The 21,088-nt window shown below is 35.8% G+C and overlaps 1 protein-coding gene across 1 annotated transcript in view; it reads right to left on the bottom strand.

Moving 5' to 3' along the window:
- Positions 1-3,008: 3,008 nt before the first annotated feature.
- Positions 3,009-21,088, bottom strand: part of Lab (labial) — a 66,780-nt gene continuing 48,700 nt past the window's right edge. Inside the window, exon 2 of the mRNA XM_023171150.2 lies at positions 3,009-4,461. Coding sequence (XP_023026918.1) covers positions 4,016-4,461 — 446 coding nt within the window. The 3' untranslated portion in view covers positions 3,009-4,015. The remainder of the gene's footprint in view (positions 4,462-21,088) is intronic.

The raw sequence follows: 21,088 nt of genomic DNA on the forward strand, positions 1-21,088 counted from the left end.
TTCAAACATGAACAAAAGCGATCTATTGCATAATCGAGTTTTGATAGTGACCACCCGAAAAGAAATTGCTTCATTGGAGCCTATATATTCAGATGCTATTATTCTATTTCCAGATTAGTAGTGTAAGCTGCAGATAGGAGGAAAGCGATTTCTCATTCAGTGGTCACTGTCGAAATTTCGCTTTTCATCAGGCCGCTGTTGAAACTTCCATTCAATTTTACTACTTGTGAATCGAGATGCCATCTGCATTACTTTCAACCTAGCATTTCTCTCTCTTTCTCTCTCTCTCTCTCTCAGGGGTACCTGAAGTTGTACTTGACAGATTGAAAGATGGATACAATATTTTTGAATTACTTTATTTTATTAGAGTGACAGTCGGAAATGAACCTGGCAATATGGCAATCGAGTCCAATAGAAAAAAATTATGTCACTAGTACGTACTTTGTTAACATTTTATTTCGTTATTACATTTACAATCCCTGAGCAACTTACATGAAACCAATAAAATGTATTTACATCTTTATACAACATTTTCAAAATATCAATCACATTGAATATATTCAAAAGAAAAAGTCCATCAATACATTGGAATGTCTCATTTATTACATGCACTTAATGATAGTTGAAGAATCAGGATTATTTTTTCACACTCTTTCTAAACTTTTTTTTTGTGTTAGTTATTTGGAACGTAACAAATTTAAGTTGCTTTTGCCAACTTATTTCATAATGGGCATTATTATGCCCATTATTTCTTAATATTGGTCAATTAAACAGTATAAAAGCTATTTTTAGGGCTTTTTAGCCGTGGTCTGCAGGTTTTATGCCTGATTTTTCGTCCACTATTGCGGTAGACGTTATCAAATGCTATGTGGTAACGGTCGCAAAGCCCGAGTTGGCCTACCACGGCCAGAAAATCCGGAGAATAGCTTTCACAAAGTTCTCTGGCCGTGAAAGTTTACGTTCTTTGAATAAAACAGTATTTAGTTTATAATTTTAACAACCATCTCATCAAAAATACATCAGTTTACAAATCATTTTGTCATCCTGTATACAGATATCTGTTTAAATTTTATCAGAGAGTTTTTATTAAGGATGGCTGATTTGAATTATCCTTACAATAGGTCAATCAATCTAGGGATTCTTGACGATAATATTCTACCTTCACGATTTCAACGAAAGAGTTAGTTATGTGAGAAAATAATCTCAAAGACAAGGTGTCAATATCTTCATCAGCATAAATTTCCTAATATTAGTTGTTGATTAATATTTACATTATGGAGTTTAATGTACATGTTTAATAAATAGATATGACATGGAAACAAACTCGTTTCAATTCTATACACTTTGTAATAAACTATTTATCCACTCTCGATTATTAAAATTCATTTCAATCTCTTTGGCGATATCAATAACAATTCACAATTTGATGAGAAATAATTGCATTTCGGAACAATTGAATTGTTGACATTTGCTGGAGTGATTTAGTACAAAAAATTTATTTGAGTAAATAAATATTAACATTATGTACAAAAAACGTTTTTAAATTCGTTAAGGTTATGAACAACATCATAATTTGAAAATATATTTCAGAAGAAACCTTTCTTAATGAATCCTGTTCATACAACAAAAGTGATTTACAGAAATGCGAAATTTCAATAGCACAATATACGTACTTGATTGAGTAACCTTACAAATATATTTTGTGGAAATAAAGTGAAGGACAAAAAAACGTACCGAAACAAAAAATATGATCCGATTATGAAAAACTCCGAAGGCCAATAATAAATCAGACGATCTGAAACGATTATAAACAAAAACAAAATGGTAGATACATCATCAAAGAAGCAACGAACATTTGAGAATGAAGTAGGAAGTATTTCAAAGCTTTCAATGTTGTATTTAACAATACTAAAATTGTATTATAAAGCCGCACGCTAAACTTTTCATATTCTACATGTGAAGCTTCTGGTGTTAGCAGTGGACCTTTCATTCTTGATGAATTTCACTTATTCGGACTTTCATTGTCTAATATATAAAATGATTTGAAATCCCTGAAACAACTAAAAAAGAAGAATTAAAAATGAATAGCTGAAAATAACAATTATATTAAGCAAAAATAACCTGAAATGAAATGATAGTGAAATAAAATACAAGTAAAAAGAGAACGATTGAACAAAAAATAAAGAAATAAAAATGAAAATAAGAATAAAAAGTTAAGAGATTCCAAGCCACGTTAGTTCACGACGTTTCGACGTTAGTATCTACAATCGTATTCGGGTGATGACTGGACTGATTTCTCCAAGAGATGACTATTTATGGGTCGTTCGAATACTTATCCCCGCTTTCCATTTTTTCCGCTTCACTGGTTCAGTGGGAGATGATCGTTTGGCGGGAGTTGGCCATTTTTCGCTTGATGATGGGTTTCTATATGTTGCGTATCTCTACGCTAGATTGGCTGAATACGTTGTTGGACAGCATATATGCGGCTTCCTTGAATTTTCTCCTAAACCAGCAAATCAGGAATAGCAGCCCATCTTTGGACCCATCAACACAACATCGAGTGGACCCAAGCTGAGATCATACACAGAAAGGAACATTGGTTTAGGAGAAAATTCAAGGAAGCCGCATACATGCTATCCAACAACGTATTCAGCCAAGCTAGCGTAGAGATACGCAACGTATGGAAACCCATCATCAAGCAAAAAATGGCCACCTCCCGCCAAACAGCCATCTCCCACTGAACCAGTGAAGCGGAAAAAATGGAAAGCGGGGATGAGTGAAAGTACTCGAACGACCTATAAATAGTCATCTCTCGGAGGAATCAGTCCAGTCATCACCCGAAGATGATTGTAGATACTAACAATCGAAACGTCGTGAACTGACGTGGCTTGGAATCTCTTGATTTTTTATTTTTATTTTCATTTTTATTTCTTTATTTTTTGTCCAATCGTTTTATTTTTACTTGTATTTTATTTTACTATTATTTCATTTCAGGTTATTTTTGCTTAGTATAATTGTTATTTTCAGCTATTCATTTTTAATTTTTCTTTTTTAGTTGTTTCAGGGATTTCAAATCATTTTATACGAAACGAAAAACAATTCCTCATACCTCGTGGTAAAAATATTACTAGACTCTCTCATCATTGGCATTGTGGTGAAGCTATTCCAGTTCAATATTCACAGGAATAAATACATTGGCAGTGGCATTTAAACAGCGATCCCTGGAGAAAGAAATCCGAGTCAAAACAGTCACCCAGGCAAGTATTTTCGGAAAGAAAGTTGAGGAATTGAAAAAACTTGCTGATAGAAAGTTTGACTGGTTTTCTCAAGCCTAATATTCAAATTTCCTTTCAGTACTACAGATCATCCGATCATCCCCAAGTTTAAAAAAGATCATGAGTGACCACATCAGGATGGTAGAGTAGCCACCAAACATTTCGAGAATAGTAAATATATTCGTAGTAGATGTGAAACTCAAATCAACTCCAACCTCCCTATGGAATCATTTCTGAGAACGCGAATAAAACTCTGGACTCTGGTCATCTACGATGGAAACAAAATCCACTGAAAGTTCTTACACTGTTTTTTGAGTGCAACTTCTTTACACTCATTATTATTCTTTGCTTTCATCAAACACCAATTTTATTTGATCATGAACCAGCCACCATGATTATTTAAATGGAGATACGCACTTGTTTTAAATTTTTACGGTACCTTTGAAGTTCTGGCCCACAATCATCAAGACTTATTGTAAACCATCAGCTAAAAATTGTTTTTTTGTTAATACAAAAAGGTTTGAGGTTATGACTGGTTTTCGAAAGGGTGTTAGGGTGAAAAGATCAGAGCTGATTGAACTAAATTTTTGCATATCATGTAAAGAATGTTTTTTGGCTACTTTCAAAACAGAACATACGCTTCTCTCAAAACCAGGTTATACCAGACAACTTTGGGTGAATTCGAAATACATTCAATTTTCCAAAATGCAATCATTTAACATGTAACCTAACCTAAAAGCTCAATTCGATTCACGGCTGTTCTCATTGCTCCCTGTAACAGACTCATTTTGGAGAACATTCGTCGACGAGGGAGAGTTGCTATTGCTTCCAGAATTCAAAGCAGGTTCGGGAGGTATCAGTCCCTCCTTCATCCTCTTCTTCTGCTTCATTCTCCTGTTCTGGAACCAGATTTTCACTTGCGTTTCGTTGAGCTGTAGCGCTGAAGCGATCTCTATTCTCCTCGCCCTAGTTAGGTATTTATTGAAGTGGAATTCCTTTTCCAGCTCTGTGAGTTGTTTGTTGGTGAAATTCGTTCTTCCGGTGTTCAGGCAATTGAGGCCCAGAAGATTGGATGTGTTTGAGCCCAGGCAGGAATTCCTTGAAGCCGGGTTTTGGGTTTCTATGTTGAGGGCCGAAGGGGAGCTGGCTGGGTACTCCGTCATAGTGGGCGATGAAAGTTTGGAAGCTGAAAAAAAAACTTTTATTATATGGTACTGTATGAATGAGCAATAATAACAAATGCACATTAGAAAGGGAAAATTTGAGTTATGAACGGATTGAAGTGGAAAAAATTTCCACTAGAAATTATTTGGAATTTTTTCAACACTATTGAAAGTGAGTCGAAAGAATTAGGTGACGATGAATAATTATGTAATAGTAATAGGTAATCAACAACCCAGGTAGCACCAACAAAATTTTATCTATCAGTGATAGGTAATTTTGTTCATTTCATTTAAGTTTTCTGTAAATACTGCATCTTCCTGGGATATTAAATTACCTACAATTAAGGTGTTCTGTAATAAATATAGTTTAAAAAAACTAAAAAACATGCTTTTGAAGAACATCGAACTAAAAAGTTGAAAATATTTTTTTTTAATAAGCTTAAAACAATAACGATTGTGAAAAAAGCCTGGGCGCTAGATATACAGAAAATATGGCACAAAGCGCCCACGCTTTCATCACAATAATACTGGTATTTTTCAATCGCTATTGTTTTAATCTTATTTAAAAAAATATTTTTAACTTTTCAGTTCAATGTTATTTGAAAGCGTGTTTTTTTGTTTTTTAACTATATTCATTTTTAACTTTTCAGTTCGATGTTCTTTAAAAGCGTGTATTTTAGTTTTTTTAAACTATATTTATTTTTAATTTTAAGTTTCATATGCTATAAAAGCCTGTTTTTTCAGTTTTTTGAACTATATTTATTATTTTGATATTCTTTTGAACAACCTATCAAGGACGTTACGTACAGCGCCATCTGCCCGCGAATAGATCAAGAAATATAAAGTAGGTTACATACAGCGCCATCTGCCCGCGAATAGATCAAGTAATAATGCCGATAATTTTGTCAATACAGATCCCGAGCTTGAGAGTTACAAACAAACATGCATACGAAATTCTCGAACGAGGAGTTTTCTGGATAGCAAATTAGCAGGAGAAGTATCATGGTATGGCTTCCTAGATCACCCTATTTCACAACGTTAGACTTTTTGTGGAATACTTGAGAGCCGAGCCGCATTTCGTTGAAGCCTCATGAAATAGATTTTTCGAGAGTTTAAGTTAATGACATTAAAATGTACTTTCGAAATGTTGAAAATTATTTTGAGAGTGCTGCTGCCGAACTATAGTGGTGAATAAGTTACATCCTTGTGGACCGGAGAGTTGACTAGTAACACGAACATTGCTAATTGTCTGGTTATTTTCATGACAGTCTGGCTGAAAAAAAAATCAGCGAAGCATTTCTCTCTTGAATCCATCATTCCGGTGAGAAGTAAAAAAATTCTTATACCTGTTTCCTGCTGAGGTGTAGCCTGCTCCGGATTTGGTTAGGCATTTTGGTCATCATGTTTTTATTCCTAATTTTTTTTCGGAGCTTTGGTATTTTGTTGTGTTGGTTTGTTTATCAAATCATAGTGTGCCAGTTTCTTCATTTTTTCCTTATCGCCCCACGTTGGGCGCCAGATGTGACGAGAGGTCTTCCAATGAGAAATAAATAAATGCAGGAGTGATGAAGATCAATTTTATTTTTGCAAGATGGTTACCGGAGGTCAGATTCAATATTTTATCTTCAATCTGTATCTGTAGAGTAGGGAGAGGAGTTGTCCTCCTAGGTCATCGTCCACACTGTCCTTTCTAGAAAGGTGGACAGGTCACTGGGAGACACCTCCTTTATATCGGCAGGTGTAGGCCAAGACTCGCCGAACACAAACTCTCTTATTGACGATAACTCCGGGCACTCGCTTAGGACATGCTTGACAGTCTCATCTTTCTGTTCACACATTCTGCAGAGGTGTCTACTAGCTCCATATTATGGAGGTGTTTCTTCAGTTGACAGTGGCCAGTCAGAAATCCTACTGTTAAGCGTAGATTTTATCTTTGAATTTTGATTTCAAGGTCATCATTTCAAGGTTCATCTCAAAATTTCTGGAATAAATTCAAAATCTCGAGTTTTAAGTCAAAGTTTCGAGATTTGAGTCGAGATTTTGAGTATAAACTCGAAACAAATAATTAAAATTTGTGGCCCTTCCGTCCTTTCATGCGAATGACATTTTTAAATTGATAAATAGTTCTCAACTTGCTTTGACAATTATCAGTTTATATTAATGATGTGCATACTATCCTATCAATGCTATGAATTATTTCACACCCACGAATGAAATGATGAGTAATGAAAAAACAGCCATAGTTTTGCGTTCAAGTGAATTTTTGATATGGTGGAATTGCAAAAATTAATGTTTTTTCTATAGACAACTGTGTGTATTATTTTTCACTTTTATTATTTCTCCCCATCTCGCTAAGGAATTGAGTTAAGCATATCGATTTTTCTATAGTAGTTTTTTTATTTCGTTGTGTTCGTTGAGTTGAAATGGTTCATTATTGATGACAAGTAAGTTCTGAGTTATTCAAAACATCTGGAAGTTTCGTATTATTAATGATCTGAATAGATGATTGAATGAAGAAAGCTTGTACTGATTTTATGCCAACTGAATTTGTCATACTTTCTTTCGTAAATTATAGCGAAATTTCAAGGAAACATTTTATTTTCGAGTCTATTTTTTTAAGAACCTTCACCTTAAAACTTGTTGAACTACTGTAGCACTTTTGAAAAGTTATCCTTTGTGGAATTTTGAGATGGTTCGTGATCACCAACTTTTAAATCCACCTCTAGATTAGTTGTAAAATTTATAATATGAGTGATATAATCTAATATTATATAAAAATGGATGTTTGTTGGTTGGTTGGTTGGTTGGTTGGTTGGTAAGTGTAAGCAAGTAATTTTAAATAGAGAAGGTTTGTAGGCTATCAATTTTTTTGTAACTCACCAATAGATGGCGCTGTGGAACAATTCTTTGAAAGCACTGTTCTATAACGGTGCGCACGTCTAAGTTCGTTGATTCTGATTTTGTCAAAACATTGAAACAGCAGCGATACAGCAACATAGTACTAGTATAATATAAATATGAATATTGCTGTAGAATGCAATCAATCTATATCAATTTATATAGTACTAGTTGTTGCTCGCGGTTTCGCCCGTGTAGAATTTGGTAGTGAAGTAATGATTAGTACTATGTTGCTGTATTGCTGCTGTTCCAGAATCAACGAACTTAGGCGTGCGCACTGTTATAGAACAGTGCTTTCAAAAACATTTTCTACAGCGCCATCTAGTGGTGAGTTACAGAAAAATTGATAGCCTTTTCTATGAAAAATTACTTATACATGTCAAGTTTCATCACGATCGGTTGAGCGATGTAGAAGTTTATCACTTACCAACCAATCAACAAACACCCATTTATATACAGGGTGTCTCTGGACTTCCTCTTTTTCTCTCGTGAATATATAGATGGGGTCAAAATATCACCAGTACTTCATATAACTTTTTTTCCTAAAAGTCTTCGTAACCAAGTTACGGGCCCTCGAAGTTACAAAATGAAAAATGTTTTTCTTTGATAACTTTTCAAGTGAATATTCAAAATCATCCAAATTTTGGTAATTGACTAAACAAATGAATTCCGTCGATGAGCTTTCATGCAGGAGTCAGTTGTTTTGCTACAAAGTCAGGAACGGACTACCCCCGATGGTCCACACCCCAAAACTTTGAAATGACAGATATTTTTCAATATTTTTCAACAAAATAAGGTTACTTGGACAATTTTATGAATAAAAGTACTCGTGTGGAAAGTCGATCGGAGCAACGAGTCTTGATAAAAATGTAGTTCTACTCGACGACATCAAACCCGCTCGTCCACCATTATTTGGAATGAATAATTATCAAAGCAGAAATAATAATGATAACGTTGATTCAACAACATTTATAACAGGAATAATACAAAGTATGCTAAAATGAAGTCGTAAACAAAAAGTACAGTACCTATATGGAAGTTTAAGTCACAATTGTGATAGCAGATATTTTTTCAAAAGAAATATCAAGTTCTGTAGATGTAGATCAGGTGAAAAATATTCAGGGAATAATTATGTTCCATTTCTTTCACAGATGTTGACAAAAAAACCTTTTAGAAAGTTTTGATAAAAAATGAGAAACTGGAATGCGATTTTGTTTTGTTGAGTGGTGCGTTGTCATATGACTATCATTGTATTGTCAATATTCTGTAGGATATTTTGAATTTTTTTGAAATGCCGAACAGTTTACATTCAATGAATATGCAGATATGCATGTATTTTATGGACGAGCATTTTGTAATGCTGCAGAAGCTCGTCGTCTGTATTCCGAGCATTTTCCCAATCGAACGGTACCGTCAAGAGAAACATTCGAGCGTGTCGATCGCAGCTTGATGGAGACAGGTATGTAATAATTGATAATTAATTTGAGCACGTTGTTTTATTTCGATATTATTGTAGGTACAGTTTTGCCAAAACGAGGTGGTGAGGGCGCTCCTAGGACTGTACGTACCGTTGTATTGGAGGAAAATATTTTGGAAGCCGTCGCTGATGATCCTTCAATGAGCATCAGAAATCTATCAGAACAGTTCCATACATCCAAGTCCACTATTCATAGAATAATTAGGGAACAACTGCTCCACCCATTTCACATCCAGAAGGTACATGCCATGACACCTCAAGATTTTCCAATTGGTTCATGGATAGGCAAAGAGAGGATATGACTTTTATTAATCGAGTTTTATTCACTGATGAAGCAGGTTTCAGTAGAGATGGAGTTATCAACTCTCATAATCTCCATATATGGGCCGAAGAAAATCCCCATGGGATATTGCAAACCAAACACCAACGGAAATTCAACGTGAATGTTTGGGCTGGTATCATAGGAAACCATCTTATAGGACCATTCGTTCTACAGGACCGATTGAATGGAGAACGTTATTTGGAGTTCATTCAGAACGATTTGAATGGACTTTTGGAACATGTTCCATTGCAAACCCGAAGAGATATGTGGTTTATGCATGATGGCGCTCCTCCTCATTTTAGTTTGATTGTGCGTGACCATCTGAACCATATTTTCCACAATAGATGGATTGGTAGAGGTGGGCCATATTCATGGCCATCGCGGTCTCCGGATTTAAATCCATTGGATTTCTTTCTGTGGGGGCATCTAAAAAGCCTTGTTTACGCTACACCTATTCACACAAGAGATGCATTGTTGAATAGAATAACATTACATTGTGAACCCATACGAAACGACCCTGGAATGCTATTTCAAGTACAGAGAGGGTGTCTTCGCAGACTAAGAAAATGTATAGAGAGAGAAGGTGGTCATATCGAGCAGTTTCTGTAGCGGATTTTTCATTTCTGTTTGCTCTTGAGGCTCTTGAGTTTCGTTAGTTAAACATGTTTGCATTATAAAAATTCGTTATGAACATTTTACCTATCATTTCCATTTTCCTTAAAAACTAATATTTTCGAATAATGGTAGACATCTCAGGATAAATGTTGTTGAATTAACGTTATCATTATTATTTCTGCTTTGATAATTATTCATTTCAAATAATGGTGGACGAGCGGGTTTGATGTCGTCGAGTGAAACTACATTTTTATCAAGACTCGTTGCTCCGATCGACTTTCCACACGAGTACTTTTATTCATAAAATTGTCCAAGTAACCTTAATTTGTTGAAAAATATTGAAAAATATCTGTCATTTCAAAGTTTTGTGGTGTGGACCATCGGGGGTAGTCCGTTCCTGACTTTGTAGCAAAACAACTGACTCCTGCATGAAAGCTCATCGAAGGAATTCATTTGTTTAGTCAATTACCAAAATTTGGATGATTTTGAATATTCACTTGAAAAGTTATCAAAGAAAAACATTTTTCATTTTGTAACTTCGAGGGCCCGTTACTTGGTAACGAAGGATTTTAGGAAAAAAAGTTATATAAAGTACTGGTGATATTTTGACCCCATCTATACATTCCCGAGAGGAAAAGAGGAAGTCCAGGGACACCCTGTATATTAGATAAAAACACTATTTGCTCATGAAAGATGATGATTTATCATCTGGATATTTCACTACTACGTATTTTGATGACGCGGATGACTATCGTAAATAACATGAGGCAATTAAATGTAATGGAAAAAATGGATGTGTTTGTCTAGCTTGTTTGCTTTACAATTCATTTTCAACTATAACATGCTGTGCCACCAGTCAAAGTAATAACTTTAAAAACCCGCAAACTGGCGGAATCCACCGGTTTTAAATTTCTCTTCCAATTCACTTAATGGAACAACAAAGACCGTATTAAAAAGTAACTTACCGGGGTCGCACCACCATAAGTTGGTGTTTTTTTACTCGATTTATCAAGACGTTAGCGGATGAAAAAATTGGAAGCCCTCCCAGAAAGACAGCGAACAAGATGAATTGCGGAAAAGATTCAATTAGTTCGGATGTGAGATCGAATGCAACGCGTTAATAAGAAGGCTAATCTGTCTTCGTTTATTAGTTTTTCTCGGTTTCGCAGAAACTCTCTTATAGTTTGGTTACACTGAAAACTTGTACCTCTGGACATGTTTCAGATGTCAAGAAACGGTGGTGTGAAGAAGGCTCGTTAATGTAATAATTAATGAATAAATCAATTAACATTTCCAGTTAGGTACATAAGCTTGCATATAACTATTACTTGTTCAATGTAGTGACCTTTTAAAGAAATACCGTGGATGAAAATCTCGGTCAACGACTGTCGTGTAGAAACCCCAATGGTGAAAATTATAACAGGTTTTTAACGATCACAATAATTTTAAATTTTTAATGAATTGAAGTAAAGGAACCAACAGCCGGAAAATGAGGAATAAACTTCTTGCTGGTTCTGATTGCTCCAGATCTGACTCTTGATAACAACAGACCTCCCATTGAGCGCTAAACGCCCAAAAAAGAACGATTGGGAGGTCGTCAAGAAGGTGATCACAGCACCGGCAATTGAATAGGCTATCAAGTCGTTTGAACCCTTCAAATCTCTTGGAGAGGATGGTATATTTGGAGAGGATGGTATATTTTCAGCTCTTCTTCAAAACGGACTGGAAATAATTGTATAGAGATAGTCTGGCAAGGGTGGTATATATACCTAAAGTGGATCGGAAAGATCCACACCCTAAATCGGTACGACGAATCATGCAGCCTTACATCCCTCCTGTTGAAAGGACTTGAGAGGATATTGGACGGACACATCAGGAGGGTGGCATTATATTCATCCCCCGTGAAAAACCACCAGTATGCTTATGAATCCAGCAACAGATTTATCATTGAACAACCTTGTACAATGGAATCAACTGATAACAAGGAGATTGCGGTTAAGGTATTTCTCTATTTCGAAGAAGCATTTGACAATGCACTAGGATCGTCTTTAGCTAGAAAATGCAAAGAATCGACCATAACTGACTGGATCTATGTCATGCTAGTAAACAGAACTGTAACTACAACTCTTCAAGGCGAGGCCATTAGGTTCAGGGTCACCAGGGGCTGCCCTCAAGATGGGGTAGTCTGCTTAATGCCCTCGACAGAATAAAAGTAGATATGCAAGTTCATGCAGATGACCTTGTCATCTTGGCAAGGTCCACGCCGAGAAGGGTAGCCTGTAACATCATCCAAAGCACGTTGGACGTTGTTCAGAGTTGGTACCCGAACAAGCAGATGTCTGTCAACCCCAGCAAAACTGTGATAATCTCCTTCACCAGGAGGAGAAAATTGGACAATCTGACGCCACTTTTCCCTAATGGTAAGGTCATTCCATTTGGAACGGAGGTGAAATTGGCATTGTCCTAGATAAAAACTCACCTGGAACGCTCACTTGGAAAAAGTTTCACACAAAGCCATAATGTCCCTATGGATATGTCGAAAGATCTGTGGTAAAGCTTGGGGTTCAGGACCCAAAAAAACCATTGGTTTTATGTGATGATTGTCAGACCAATGATCACGTATGGTGCAATTGCCTGGTGGCCGAAGGCTTATTGAAAACGGCCCAGGCGAAGCTCTCTTGCTTACAGAGACGGGCTTGTCTGGCCATCAATGGTGCCATCAGTACCACACCGTCAGCGGCCATGAAGATCCCTCCTTCTGGAAGTCACAGAATTCTGGAAATGACCAACTGTCCAACTGTCAACTACGAAAGAGAAAGAAATATTGAGATCGGATAGTTGTTGGTTCACAAATGGAACCAGGACACAGATATCAACCTGCCTAGGAACCTATGCGACTGTATCAGGACCGAAGCCGGTTTTTAGAGTTCGGCGGAGTCATCTGACCTGAAAAACCACTCACCATACAAACTTATCGGCTTCGTTAAGAAGCTGGGTTTGTATGGTCGAGTACGAATGGGTGTGAGCCACAATAAACCCTCGCGGGTTGCGGTGGAAGGTCGAATAGACCCACTCACTTCGGACCTGACCTAATCTAGCCTAATTGCTATATATCTACCTGATTAGTGGCTAAAACCGTTCAAAATTCCGCCTTTAACACTCAGGATAGTTTAATAACATTAATAGGGATAGAAAAAGAATCTACTTGATAAATAACTTGCTTCTTTCTCTACACTTAATTTCCGGAAAAAATCCACGAATTATAATGCACAATGCTTGATGAAAGTTATGGTTCACAAGAAATACCCGTCATCACATTTAAAAAAATACTAACGAACTAGCGTCAAAATTGTGTAGGCACTTCAATTTGAGAAAAATGAGTTTGAATTACTATCAGTGGAATTGAAAATTATCCAGAACGCTTTTAATGAACACATCTTTGAAAATGAATGCAAAGATATCAATGACATTTCCAACGCTGATTTTACAGCTGCTTGGCTGAGTCATGGCCGGTGAGAAGCCCCTCCCTCAAGATGTGCAGTAGATGTGTAGAAATGTGTTATCAATATGTTAGATTATTCGAGCCGTGAACATCTAAATTCAGGACCGTATTCAGTTAGTGACGAAGTTTATCATACACCGACCCAAACTTTACTCAGATACGGTTTCTCCCACCGGCCATGACTCAGTCCGGCAACAATACAGAGTGAGTCAACAAGATTTCCTCGGTCCATTGCTATCAGGGAAGCAATTTTTCGAATTACTCATTTTTTCCAAGAATTCCACCCCAAACATTCAGTGACCAACGCTGTTGAGGGTTCAGGTAACAAACAAAATGGGGGTTTCTCGTTACATAATAATGCATTCATTTTGTGCATTTAGAAACTTGGGTTTCTAACAACTTAACCATGCCACACAATCCCCTACGGCTCTGAGGAAAGATTGATTCTTTTGAAATGTATTCTCTTCATTTGTTACAGACACGGACGAACTTCTTGTGATTGGTAAATCTTGTTTTTAGAACCTGTGAATCTTAGATGCAAGGAGTCAGTTTCCATCACTTTCCCCCAAAGCATAAACCATTTGCACCATATATTCTAATGAAAATGAAAATGAAGGTGGTTTTTAAAACAAGTCATACACTACAGAGCCTTTTGGGAAGTCCAATAGACAAAGTCGAGAATTCGGAAAAGTCTGGAATTTACGAAATTGAATGTAAGGACTGCGATGCAAAATATTATGGACAGACAAAAAGATCTATTGAAGTAAGATATAAGGAACACATAGCACACTTAAAATATGGAAGACCTGAAAAATCAGCAGTCGCCCATCATATTTTGAAACAAAACCATTCCATAGACTTCAGTTCATTAAGATTAGTTAGACAAGTTAACAACAACAGGCAACTAGATGCCTATGAGAGTGTAGAAATATTGCTTATCCTAATAAATTTGGATAGGCAATATTGTGAAATTAATTTTTATATAGCTGAAAATTGGTTTATATAAACATATATTGTAAAATAATAGATAAGGCAAAATTGTAAAATTAATTTAGGTTGGTATACCTGTATGGGTGGTACGCCTGGATGGTTTACCTGTATGGGATACCTATATAGCATAAATAGGGCTAGCTCGCATTAGTTTCTAGTTTTAATCTTCCGTTTTGAAGATGATCACTTGGTGATCGAAACACGTGTCGAGGTGTTAAAAATAACGATTTGGTGTTGGGAAAAAACTCTAGTAATATTTAGTATACCTCCGACAAAAATGTAGTGAAATGTTGAAACATTTCATACAAATGAATAAATACAGGGTATTGTTTTTGAAAAAGTTGAACTATGTCCATACATTGCTCCCGAAAGTTGAGATTCCCGAAATTATCATAGTGATGTTTTACTATTCTTAAAAAAATCCACTTAATTGCTGTAGACATGCCGATGGCGAATAAAAAAATATCGTCTGCAAAATAGGGTTTTCTGGAATAACTTGGCAATGCCGCAATGGAAATTCAAAAACAAAAATTTCTCAGAGAACTAAGAAATATAGAATGGAATGACGTATTCATATACTGGGTGTTCTATAAAAAATATCACTTTGGTTGGCCACGTTCGGCTGAATCACCCAGTAGGTATGCGAGAAAATAATTTTAAAAGATAGTACTTATCGATATGACTGCAAACAATATTGAGCAGTTCGAAAAATTGTTTCTTTTGGTAGCATCTTGTTGACCACCCTGTACATGCACGCTTATACGGTACCCCTCAAAAATGAAAGGTCTAAATATTTTAAGACATAACTTTTTTTCAAAAACAACTACTAAAAATACTTGCGCTAAACTGCCGGACATTTTTGAAAACTTTTTAGTTTGAGATTTAAACAATGCAGTCCAACAGTTTTTATGAAGATAAATTGACTGGCCCTAGATCCCGAGATTTTACAATTTTTACGCCTTACGGCACTTCACTGATACAGCATTATCAACAAAGTATTATTTCATATAGTCACAGAATTGTTGAATGAATAAAATGGTACGTCAGCGGCTACACTTTTGTTTTATCGCCGTTCTTTTTTGTTTAGCCCTACCCCGTAGAGTGGGGAACGAAGTGATCAATTCTCGTACGTGACAGCTTAACATATTCATACTCGCTTATTTTTCCAGCTTTTATCTACTGTACCAGTAGCATTATTATTCCATTATACAATACACGAGAAATAATTCAAACGGGGTCCGTGGATAAAATGTCCGCTGCAAATATTGTCGGGGAGAAAAGCTGGAATTTTTTACCTGGAGTGAAAATTGAATGAAGTCGATGAAAATAATTAGAGTTTATCCATACAAAAACACATTTGCATCATGAGTAAAATAAATGGATGAATCAACACAATGAATGAACGGTATTCATTACACAAGTACAAAATTGTTGATATAATTGGTATACAACAATAGAACTAAGGAAATTGAAGGAAACAACTTGAATTATGTAATTTATTTTCTCATGTCTTCGATATTATGTGCTAAACACTACCTACTTCTACAATAATCTCGCAATAATCTTCCTTTAAATGCGAGTAAATGTAATGTAATGACGTACTAAACAATCGTCCATTTTTATATCAATATTAAATAAACGATATTCCACTTCAGCGGCCTCTCATATTTACCGATATAGGTGTTACCTTATTTGACACGAAACTTTCCTTCGTACCACACATTGTAGCCATTCCGTCTGCTGCAAACAGAATGTATGGATTTATTGCACGAAAATCCGGAGATTTCTCGGATTCATCTACATCGAAAACCTTATACTGTGCTTTCGTCATATCAAAATCAGAATATGCATTCATAATCTGGAATCTATCTCATCAGTTGTATACAGAGAAAGTTGAATCAGAACAAAGTCGTTTCCTAAAACTTCTCTCCTATAGATCAGACAATATCTATCCAAAAATTGGATTTTCCCATGATGCATTGTTAGCTAGATATGCTATGAATAGCTTGAATTGCAATCGTGATTGTGGCTCCAAAAGTCTTCTTTTTAAACTGATTAATAATTTGATTGTTGAGCCACATATTCTGCAAAAACTTAATTTCAATGTACCTAGACCAACCTCTAGAGTGGTTAATCCTTTTTATCTGCCAAAACCTCGTACAAATATTCTGAAACTTTCCCCTCTGCATAACATGTGTGTCAAATGCAATTCTGCAAATTGTCAGCTCGACATTTTTTACCGTTCCATCTCTGAGATAAGGTGTTTTTACTTCAGCTAATTCTTTATGTATTGTATTTATCTTATTGTAATTGTATTGTGATTTGACTTATATCCCTGTTCTGTAGTTGGGTATAACCTGTAGAACAGTGTATGAATAAATAAATAAATGAATGAAATACTATAAATATCACTGGAGTTTTTTCCCGACACCTCGACACGACAACAACATCACGACAAGAGGAAAATTAAACTGTTTTATCTACCTCTCGAAGATGATCACTTGGTAATACGAAGGAAGGTCTCGACAGGGAAGTAGACATCATCAAAAATGATCTTTAATTATAATGTCTCTGTTAGTAACTATCTTCTGTTCGAATTTCAATATTCAATACAAACAAGAATAGAAATGTTCGAAATTTTGTTCTACAAAGAAATATAATAAAGAAATGTATCTCATTGATTTGAAAAATCTACACGGTTGCCGAAAAAATAGTGTACGCAACACATCCGAAAACAGTTTTTATTGGTTCGTAAACTTGCAGGATTCGTCTACGGCTCGTCCTAGAATTTTGTCTTCCCCTCTAAGAAAAAAAAAAGAAAAACAGTATTTTTTGGACTTATCACGTAAACTACTATTATTTCCGTTTTTTGGTAAACATGTTATTTCATGTTATTTTTTCAATATCGTACTGTATCATGATACTTTTTACGTTTTTCAATTTCAACTAATTCATATAGTAATGTACTCTTACAATTGTCTCCCAGAAATAAGTGAAGTTAGGTTATACGATATATAAAGCACTAAAGCACTGATATCAGTTTATTTTGCCAAGTTTGAGCCCTTTATTTACAATAAAATTGCTGTCTGGGGTTTAGCAACTGAGGTGGGCAGAATTTTCATAAAACAGAAAACATTAGTGAGGCTAATTTTCAATCTAGATTACAGAACAGCATATACAGAGATTTTTCGTCAAAATAATATACTAACTGTTGCCTGTTTGTTCATTCTAAAAATATTGACGTATATCTATGAAAATAGAAGACAACTAGGTAGGAATAACCACATGCTCATCACCCAAAAACACCATTACGCAAAGTATAAAAAGTCTCCTATGTTTGCTGGTATCCGTCTCTTCAACATACTGCCATGCGATATGAAGACACTGCCACCTCAAGTTTTTAAAAAACAGTTTAAAGTGTTTCTATCAGAAAAAGGTTTCTACACAATAGATGAATTTATACTTGAAGTTGGTAATGTCAGATCACTGTCATTGTGACGTACCTATATATCGTAACATGATTATTTATCTATTTCTATTTTTCACTTATATTTCAATATGTATGTATATGTTTATATATCTGTGTATATATATCTTTATTGAAGACATACCTGAAGAAGCTATTGCATAGCGAAACACGTGTTGAGTTTTCGTAAAATTATTCAGTGACAATCTCACAATGAAGTGTTTGTTGAATACTTAAAGATTATCCTAGACGAAACATTTAAAATTCTGAACTACCGGACATTATGAAAATAAACTCCCCTCTATTGAACGGATTAGTATGTAAATCAGATTATTCAGAGCGAACATTCGAATTGAGTTAAAAATTCAAGATTTTATCCGGTTTCCTGCTGAATCAGACTGACAGTGACACTGACAGTTTCGCTATCGTTTCCGTCCTGGAAATTCCGTCTCTTGTTTCAACCATTCGCAAAAGTGCACTTTGGCTCTGCGTTATCAAGAAACTTAATATTCTGATATGCCTTACTTGGCTATTTTGCTGATATGAATTATTGAAATTTCACGGTTTTATTGCATTGCATGTTAGTAGCTTGCAATTATTCAAATGTTATCTTCAACACCCACGCCAATTAGTGAGGATAGACGACAGCTACAGCAATCCCAGCACTATTGAGTATGGAGTACTCCAAGGAACAATTTTGGGGCCACTTCTCTTTGATATTTACGTGAACGGAATATTTTCGCTGAAGACTATGGGAGATATCCTGGGTTTCGCTGATGATACAGCCATTTTTTACAAAGTTTATTCGTGGGACGAGCTTAGGGACATAGTTGAATCAGACTTTCATATAATCTGAAAATGGCTAAATCATAAATTACTCACAATCAAAGCTGACAAAACACACTTCCTACCATTCTGCTGCGATAGGACACCTTCCCCTAACTTGGGAGCAAACATAGATATGCATCTTACGTGGAACTTTCATATTCAATCTCTATGCCAAAAGCGGAGGTTCATTCTTCATAAGTTTAAAGTCCTGGCATCCTCACTACCACTAAAACAAGTGAAAACACTTTATTATACCCTAGTAGAGAGCCATCTTCGATACGGCTTATTGGTATGGGGTGGTGCCCTAGAAACTCATTTATATCCTATAGAAGTCCACCAAAGGCACACACTTCCACATGAAATAACATTGATAATAAATCCACTTCGTTTCCAAAAAAAAACAAATTCACTCAGATGGAAATAGGTAGGTAAAAAGTTTCAGTGACATCCCTTCCTCGTGTCAGATAACTGTCGTATACAAGGAACAATATAGGACACAAGAGGTTATTGGAAGTTGGTGTTGGTAAGCTCAAGAAAAACATCTAGCAAGGAGAAAACAGCAAGTAAAGAATAGCGGAGCTTGTTTCAATATACGAACATAATCAAGTAGTCCAAAGCTGAACCCTGTAGGACAGGTAGGAACTGCAGTTTCCTACCTGTGAATAATACTGGCGCGCCTTTCCGAATGTCTTAAGGCTTCGGGGGATAGGGCCTGACCAGCGCATACTACAGTGAAAAAAAATAATAATGAATAATGAAAAGCACATTGCATGGGGTCTTCTCCTATAACATCAGAGACCTTGGCTTCTGACTTTCGCTTTCCTAAAGTCGAGTGGGCTGAAGTCGGAAACTGAGGGGTTCATCATGACCTGCCAGGATGGTGTCTTGAATACCTCAGTCTACCGCAATTGCGTGATGGATATAGAGGTTCCTGACACCGGTGTTGCCCTACGCTCCGGGGGTTATTGAATCTGTTGTGGGGAACGAGAAATGCCGGATTTGTTGGAATTATTCTTTCTCCACCTTCAGGTTCAAACAAACTAATAAGCCTGATGTAGTCCTTCTTGACCACCAGCTCGTGGCGAGACGAATATCGTCCGAAAAAAGGAGAAAAATCGTATAAAATGTCGCGATTTCCTCTTCGAACTCCGCAGACTCTATCCAGACCACCCTGTCAAGATAGTTTGTTTGATTATTGGTGTCCTTGGTGGAATGATGCCCTATATACTCTCGAATCTCAAAATCATACCGGCTTGCCGCACTAAGGCAGAAATATCAGCCGGACAGATAAAGAAGGCTGTCATTCCTGGCTTAGGGCACATGATTATCGAACCCAATGATCACTTACCCCACGGTGTGGGGAGTTGTCGTTGGTTGATAATGCTGGCGCGCCCTACGAATGTATTGAGGCTTTGGGGGATAGGGCCTGACCGGCGGAAACTTTGATAAATGATAATAATAATAGTAATATTGGTCTTTATTGGATGAAATATAAAATGATAGCCAAAAGGCGGAAGTTCCAACCTGCAGTGTGGATCATTGCAGTTCTGTTCTACCAATTAACCTTCACTTGTTCAATACTCATTGAGCATCTGAAGAAGTAATCTAGTGAAAATCTCGCAATAAAGTCAATTTCATCAAATACCTAGATGAATATTTCAATTTTTTTTTTGAATTATTCGATGTTCGATTCCATAAAAAGATGTAAGTTAAGTTCAAACAATGAACTAATATATAATATCAATAATAATTGTAAACAAAAGTTGTTGTCTTACGTGAAACATAAAAATTATGATAACTTCAAGTAAAACTTCATTGTGAGAATTTCACTAAACAATTTACAAAACTAAAACACGTGTTTCAATAGCTTCTTCATGCGTGTTAATACTACTAGAGTATTAACACGTCGTAAAATGTTTACTTATGAATATTTGGAATTTCCATTTGGATCATTCCGTTTCCGATTTTATAAAAATGTGTTTGTTAAATTTGAACTATCAACCAGTATATAATTCCAGTGATATTTGTAAACAAAAGTTGTATCATGAGGAATATCAATTTTATTCTATCAACAAGTGTGACGAAGCTATTCTATAGTAAACACATGTCGTGTTTTTGTAAACTGTTCAATGGAAATTTCACAAAGAAGTCAATTTCATCACACACTTATCCATGTTCCGAATCTTTATTTGAATTAGTCGATAACCGATTTCATAAAAAATTTAAGTTGAATTTGACTTATTAACTAGTAAATAAATTCAATAACGATGGTTAACAGAAGTTGTTTCATGAGAAACATTAAATTTATGGTAATGACTTTGAATGACACTTCATTGTGAGATTTTCAATGAACACTTTACAAATCGAACACGTGTTTGACCGGAAAATAGCTTCTTGAGGTGTCTTCAAAACTCATCACTGTTACTACTACCAATTTTAGAATCTGACATAGTTGAACACTAAATTAAGTACTGAAATCCATTATCAGTAACCAGTTTCGTCACAATTGAGAACGTTATCGAGAAAAAAGTCCCTGAAATGAATTTGATTGA

Source organism: Leptinotarsa decemlineata, unplaced genomic scaffold (genome assembly GCF_025532065.1).
Source record: "Leptinotarsa decemlineata unplaced genomic scaffold, Ldec_3_MD MMD2_tig00026361_RagTag_RagTag, whole genome shotgun sequence".
In the NCBI taxonomy this organism is placed as follows: domain Eukaryota; kingdom Metazoa; phylum Arthropoda; class Insecta; order Coleoptera; family Chrysomelidae; genus Leptinotarsa; species Leptinotarsa decemlineata.